Source organism: Trachemys scripta, chromosome 14 (genome assembly GCF_013100865.1).
Source record: "Trachemys scripta elegans isolate TJP31775 chromosome 14, CAS_Tse_1.0, whole genome shotgun sequence".
NCBI lineage: Eukaryota > Metazoa > Chordata > Testudines > Emydidae > Trachemys > Trachemys scripta.
In genome coordinates, this window is record NC_048311.1 from 40,661,063 (window position 1) to 40,668,525 (window position 7,463).

Here is a 7,463-nt window from a genome sequence, read left to right on the forward strand (position 1 = left end):
GAGGGACTGGTCTCGGAGCTGGGGGTCAGGGCTGGGGGAGGATGGGGTCGGGGGTGCCCGGCTCAGAGGGACTGGGCTCGGAGCTGGGGGTCAGGGTGGCGGGGGGTGCCCGGCTCAGAGGGGCTGGACTTGGAGCTGGGGGTTGGGGCCGGGGGGTGCCCGGCTCAGAGGGGTTTACCATGCCGCCTCCCCCCTTTCCCAGAGCTTCAGCGAGCCCCGTCCAGGAGCTCCTGCCCCGCCCCCTTACCACGCGGCTCCGAGTGGGAGGACCTCAGGCCCCGCCCCCTTACCACGCGGCTCCGAGCGGGAGGACCTCAGGCCCCGCCCGAGCCACGCCGCTGTAGTGCTGCCCAGGGCCGCTCCTGGACGCGGTGCGCTGAGGCGCCGGGGGATGGGGGAAGGTGGAGGCTGGGGGGAACCTCCAACATTCTCGTGCGGGCCCTGCAGGGCCTGGGGCAAATTGCCCCACTTGCCCCCCCCTCTGGGCGGCCCTGCCCAGGGATACATGTATCCCTGGTTGAGAGCCACTGCTTCAGATCCCCCAGCCATCTGTATAACCCAGATGATTCAGTGTCACCTACTTACCCCCGTGTCTCTCTCCCCCACGTTGCAGTCGGTAACACTGTTATTAAGGGGTTATTAGGCTCCCCGTGAACAGCGTTTAAAGATTTGTAAGTAATGAAGAACAAGGCGAGATTTTCCTAGCGATCAATAGCAATCCTTTGTGCAGAGAAGCAACTAAGATGAATAGCGTTCAAAAGTTCGTTTTGAGTAAAGATCAGGACTAACGGAATAAGAATAATAATCGCCCACATGTCATTATTTATTAGTAAGTATTGTCATTAACTATTAGCAATTGTCTATTGCTAGTTAATTGTAAGTAATTATTAATAATTGCTAATTATTTGATAGCATGTATTGTCACATTCATTAGCAATTATGAATTATTACCGGTAATTATTACTGATTGCTTAATTATTTGTTAGCGGTTAGTTGTAATTATTTATTAGAAAGTATTAATTGCCACTAATTAAATATTTGGCAATTGTTTATTGCTAATTAAGTGTTAGTAAATCTTACTGATTGCTAGTTATTGGCAATTATTATTTTTTTTATTTGTTAGCAATTAGTACGTGTCATTAAATATTAATTGCCAATTATAAATAATTATAAGCATTAATTAGCCATGTTAGTAATATTAATCATTCCTAATAATCTGATTATGGATGGCCATGTGTTATCAACGCAGATGCATAATTATTAATAAAAGTATGTGTTGGCTAGTAATATCACTTATGCTTTTAGCCATTAACAATTTATGCTAATCATCAATTCATTATTAATAATCATTAACGAGTAGATAGCCATTATTAACCACAGCCTTTTAGCCCCCAAGACTAAGGAACAACTTTCCATCCTGACTCACTCATTGAATTCAGCGACTCCCCAACCAGGACTCACGCTGGGCCCCAGATCCGCCCCCCCCAACAGCCCCCCTCCCAAACCCAATGCCTACAGCTTCCCCCCACCCCAATCTCCCCCGGCCCAGTATAAACTGCTCCCGACTGGGGGCCTCCTCGTCTTTCCCTCCTTCCGTCGCTTTATTCTTCCCTCTTTGGTTCTTTTGGCTTTGTCTTTCGTCAGTCTTTCCTCAGCTCTTTCCTCATCCATCCATCCATCCATCCTTGTGTCTCCTTCATTCCTCCTTCTCCCATCAGTTCCCATTTGTTCATCCTCCATTTAATTCCTTCCTTCCTTCTTTTCTTTGTTTCTTCCCTTCGTCTGGTCATTCTTTCCTATGTTTCCTTCACTCTTTTTCCTTCATCCTTTTCTTCAGTCGTCTGTCACGCTTTCAAGTGCAGTTTCTTTCCTTCATCCATTGGTTCTGTCCTTTATTTCTTTCCTTCATTCTTGCGTTTATTCTTTCACTCACACTTTCCTTCATCCAATCTTTCTTTCCTCTGAACCTGAAATAAAATGCAGGCAAAAAACGGCAAAAGTTCCAGGAACGGTCCAGCAAAGAGGGAGCTGAGAGACCTGTTAAACCCTTCGCTTAGCTCATCCCTCCCGTGCTGGGTGCCTCTGTTGGCCACCTGTCACAGCCCATCTGATGCCTAGGTCCGCTCTAGTGACCGTGTCTGGGCAGCGCCCAGCACGACGGGGCCCCGATCTCGGCGACTCTGGGTCTGGGCAGCACCCGGCCCGACAGGGCCCTGATCTTAGCAACTCTGTGTCTGGGCAGCGCCCGGCCCGACAGGGCCCCGATCTCGGCGACTCTGGGTCTGGGCAGCGCCCGGCCCGACGGGGCCCTGATCTTAGCAACTCTGTGTCTGGGCAGCGCCCGGCCTGACGGGGCCCCGATCTCGGCGACTCTGGGGCTGGGCAGCGCCCGGCCCAACAGGGCCCCGATCTTGGCGACTCTGGGGCTGGGCAGCGCATAATAATAATGATCAGTGTGAGGCCAGTATGTCCCAAACTGAGAAAGGATTAGGTGATGTTTGAGTTCAGGTGGTCACTGGGATTTTGTGGGGAAGGCTCAGGGACATGAGGGTGAGTTTAGGGGGAAGGTTCAGGGTGAGGCTGGCAGCGAGTTTTGGCAGGCCAGGGGAGATAGGGTGCTTAGAAAGGGTCCCATCCAGACGCCTCTGCCCTCCCATGCTCCCGCGCCATGTCCCATTATTATTGTAGGTCCTACCCAATGATAGTGTCCACTCCCTGGCAGCCCAGGCGCTCCCGGACCTGGTCTGGCTGAGGCCTCAGATCCAGGCTCAGTAACTCCCAACCTGGAGAGGCTGGGGGCTGGCGCTCGGGATGGGATGGGCCCCGGGAGCGGGAAGACAGAAACCTCCCAGCCCTGCAAGAATGTTAACAATTAGAGCTGGCCTCAGCAATTAGCAATCGGGGAAATCAGAGCTGGGCACAGACCCGCAGCTCCCAGCACAACTGTCCCACCTCGGGGACTTCTCACTAGCTCCCACTGCCCTCTCAGTGCAAGGGGATAGACCCCAGGTGTCTTGACTCCCAGCCACTCCCTGCTCTAACCACTAGCTCCCACTGCCCTCCCAGTGCAAGGGGATAGACCCCAGGTGTCCTGACTCCCAGCCACCACCCCCCGCTCTAACCACTAGCCCCCGCTGCCCTCCCAGTGCTGTGGCTAGAACCTAGGAGTCTTCGGTGCGAACCAACACCTCCCTCTCCAGACCTGGGGGAAGGTGTGGCCGGGAGTCTTTTCCCACACTCCACCCGGGTGATAAATAGCGGGATGGGCCCCAGTGTAAAATCCCAGCTGCCATGAATCAAACAGAATAGCCTGCCGGACATGAAAGGGGCTGTGGCAGTGTTGGGAGGCAGGGGAGAGCTGGGCCCAGCGCTGGAGGATGCTGGCAGCAGTGAGAGCTTGAGAGCGAGAGCGGATGGGACGGGAGGATGTGCAGGGCACTGCTGCGGGGAAGCTCACAGCACTGGAGCCCCTGGCTGGGGCACTGCTGCGGGGAAGCTTGCAGCTCGGAGAAGAGCACTCTCAGCAGGGAGCGGTTCCCCGCAGTTTGTATATTTTCCTACCCTGGAGGGGCGGGGGCTGAGTTGGGGGGCAGGGGGCCCAGATGGGGGCGAAGGTGTTTACTTAACAGGGAGCGCAGGAACGCAGCGAAAATCAAGAATTCGCGACGACCTAATCCCAGACTTAGCACCCCTGAGTCATCGATCAGTGTCCGAGAGACACGGGGAGGCAGAGACAGGTGTCTGGCCGGGCTAAGGCAGAACAAGAGAATTTCCTTCTGGTCACAATCAGGCACCCGTCGGGCCGGGCGCTGCCCGGACACGGAGTCGCCGAGATTGGGGCCCCGTCGGGCCGGGCGCTGCCCAGACACAGAGTCGCCGAGATCGGGGCCCGTCGGGCCGGGCGCTGCCCAGACACAGAGTCACCGAGATCGGGGCCCCGTCGGGCCGGGCGCTGCCCAGACACAGAGACACTGAGATTGGGGCCCCGTCGGGCCGGGCGCTGCCCAGACACAGAGTCGCCGAGATCGGTGCCCCGTCGGGCCGGGCGCTGCCCAGACCCGGAGTCGCCGAGATTGGGGCCCGTCGGGCCGGGCGCTGCCCAGACACAGAGTCACTGAGATCGGGGCCCGTTGGGCCGGGCGCTGCCCAGCCACAGAGTCACTGAGATCGGGGCCCCGTCGGGCCGGGCGCTGCCCAGACACAGAGTCACTGAGATCGGGGCCCGTCGGGCCGGGCGCTGCCTGGACACGGAGTCGCCGAGATTGGGGCCTGGCGGGCCGGGCGCTGCCTGGACACAGAGTCGCCAAGATTGGGGCCCGGCGGGCCGGGCGCTGCCCGGACACGGAGTCACCGAGATCGGGGCCCCGTCAGAGCTTTACACACGCACACAGAGAATCCAAGCGGGAAACAGAACCCAGGAGTCCTAACTATTTCATCTCTGCAAATTTGTGGCTGCATCAGAACCAGTTCTCTGTGTGGAGTGAAAGGCCCCTGCCCCATTCCCCCACCCCTGAGCCAGCTGGTCCCCTGCCCTGGGGCCAGATCGCAGAGGGGAAAGGCCCCATGTCCCATTCCGGGTCCCCTGAGCCAGCCATTCCCACTGGAGATCATTTGGGGCTCCCCGTGCAGTGGGCGGGTGAGTGTCCTTTACCCCTCCAGGCCTCCTTAATCCTGTATGGACTCCAGCTGCCAGCGGACCTCTCTCAGATGCACCCCTTCCCCATCGGCCCTGCCAGGGAAGGGAGAAGGGGGCTTGGGTGGGTTGGAGGGGGAGCGAGAATCAGGACAGAAACAAGCCGATGAGCCTTTAATAACCGTGAGAGTCTGGATTTAAAGGGCCTCTTCTCACAGCAGTCACGCACCCGGATTAGCGCCGAGCTGGGGCTGCCGGGGTGGGGGGCTGTTAACCTTTTCCAGGCTGGCCACAGCCAGGACCGGGGCATGAGATGCCTAGCTCCTAGGGGGACCAGCGGACGGTCAGCTCCACCCTCTCCCTTACCCCTCTGGGACGCCTTGAGATCAAAGCAACCTCCTGGGCCGGGGGCTGAAAACGGGTGTGTCCCAGAGCGGCAGAGGCTGGTTCAGGTGAGACAGCCCCAAATTCCGGCATCCCCGGGCGGGCGAAAGGACTGGGTGGGGGAGGAACAGCAGAGAGGGGTAGGCAGGATTAGCCCAGCTGGAGCCCAGCTGAAGGAGGGTGGAAAGAGGTCATGGATCAGCTGGGCTCCTCGTGGCACAGAGACGGGCTGGGGTCTGTTCCCGGCGAGGGAGATCTAGGGTGGGTGTTAAGAGGGGACTTGCAGGGGCCGGAACAGGTTGGACAAACCCTCGTTGGGGTGGGCTCAAACACCGCCGTTGCAACGAGCCCAGCTGTGTGAGCTCCGTCCCGTAGGAAGGAACCTTTCCCCCAGACCCACTGAATTCCCGGCCAAGCTGAGCTGGGGGAGAAATTCAGTCCTGCCCTGCTCACCCCAAATCTGCTGATCGTTCAGACCCTGCGTGTGACACCCCAGTCAGGAAACTAGAAAGAGAATTCTCCGCGCACCAGTCCAAGCCCGGCTCTGGGAGAGGAGTGGGGGGCTAGTGGTTAGCGATGGGAGCCAGGACTCCTGGATTCTCTGCCCGGCTCTGGGAGGGCAGTGGGTCTAATGGTAATAGCAGGGTGCGGGGGCTGGGAGCCAGGACTCCTGGGTTTGGGAGGTGGCATGGTGGTGTATGTAACACACTGACTATGTATGTTCTGTAGCCCTTTTGTGTCTGGTTTCGCTCGAGGGTAACAGCCTACTACAGCCAACTGGAGCTGGCAAATGGAGCTACTCCACTAGGTCATTGAGCACAAGCGCTGGCTTTGGCATCCCAGAAGCAGTGTTCTGCCCAGGGTGGGGAAGGTGTTAGTTGGAGCGAGTGGGTCAGAGAGGGTCCCTTGGGCCCCTCCCACTTCAGCGCAAAACATGTGGGGCCTGACAGCAAAGGAGATCCAGCCCACTGAGCGGTTAGCCTGTGGAACTCACCGCCACTGGATATGGCTGGGGCAGAGTCCTGCCAAGCGACGGCAGTTTCTGTGACCCACCACAGCTATCCCTAGAGAGGGGAAGGAATGAGAAGCCACCTGCTTTCTGACAAGCAGGTGGGCCTAGGGCTGGCCACTACAGGCCGTCTCCTGCCTAGCCTTCCCCTCACCCTCTCCTGTCTCTGTCTTTCCAGCTGATGCCAGCCCAGCGCTGACCACCTGGCCATGCCTGGCCTCTGGCGGGGCCTGGGGGTGCTGCTCTCGCTCCAGTTGGCCTTGCTGGGCCTGGACTCCGACCCCTGCTACGATGCCGCCCGGCGGCCCCGCTACTGCCTCCCGGAGCCGGCTGACCTGGCCGCCGGACGCCCCGTCCAGACCTCCGCCACCTGCGGCCGCCCCCCGCAGCGCCTGTGCGCCTTCCGCCACCCGGGCGACGCCTCGTCCCGCCGGTGCCGCCTCTGCGACGGGGCCGACCCCGCCGCCGCCCACCCCGCTGCCTACCTGACCGACGCGGACGGCGAGGCCACCTGCTGGCAGTCGGGGCCGGTGGCCAACGCCAGCCTGACCCTGGCCCTGGGAGGCCGCTTCGAGCTGCTCTATGTGGCCCTTCGCTTCTGCTCCCCCCGCCCCCACTCCCTGGCCCTCTACAAATCCACGGACCACGGCCACTCCTGGACGCCTTTCCAGTTCTTCTCCGCCCGCTGCCCCCAGGCCTACGGGCTGCCCCCGGCCTCCGCTGTCAGCAGGGCCTCGGAACATGAAGCCATCTGCACCGCCGCCCAGACGGACCCCACGCCGCTGGTGGGGGGGCTGGTGGCTTTCATGCCCCTGGCTGGCCGCCCCTTGGCCCGGGCCTTCGAGTACAGCCCCGTGCTCCAGGACTGGGTGACGGCCACCGACCTGCGGGTGGCCTTGGATCGCAGGCACCGGGGGCTGGGGCTGCGGAGCCGGGAAGCCTCCTACGGGGTGTCGGAGCTGCAGGTCGGGGGCCGGTGCCGGTGCAATGGACACGCTGCCCAATGCGGGGCCGCCGGGCCCGGCGGTGCTCCTCGGTGCCAGTGCCGTCACAACACGGCCGGCCCCGAGTGCGAGACCTGCAGGGCCTTCTACTGCGACCGGCCCTGGCAGCGCGCCACACCCAGCGATGCCCACGAGTGCGTGGGTGAGTGACGGGGGGGCACGCGGGCAGCCCAAGGGTCCTTCTCAGCACAGAGACCCCTAGTGGGGACGCCAGGTACCACAGGCCGGGCAGCCCCAGGGTCCTTCTGAGCACAGAGACCCTGCAGGCTGGGATACCCGGGGGGCGGGGGGGAGCACTGCAGGTCAGAATTGAGGGGTACTGGCAGAGTTCGGGGGGAGGGGGGAGAGCCCAGGGCTCGGCTGGCAGGAGGCTGCGGGTCGGGATTGAGGGGCCCAGGGCTGGGAGAACCATGGGGAGGGGCTGCGGGGGGGG

General features: G+C 60.4%; 1 protein-coding gene across 1 annotated transcript in view; it reads left to right on the forward strand.

Moving 5' to 3' along the window:
• Nucleotides 1-6,235: 6,235 nt before the first annotated feature.
• NTN5 (netrin 5) overlaps nt 6,236-7,463 on the forward strand; it is a 7,655-nt gene continuing 6,427 nt past the window's right edge. Inside the window, exon 1 of the mRNA XM_034790095.1 lies at nt 6,236-7,172. Coding sequence (XP_034645986.1) covers nt 6,236-7,172 — 937 coding nt within the window. The remainder of the gene's footprint in view (nt 7,173-7,463) is intronic.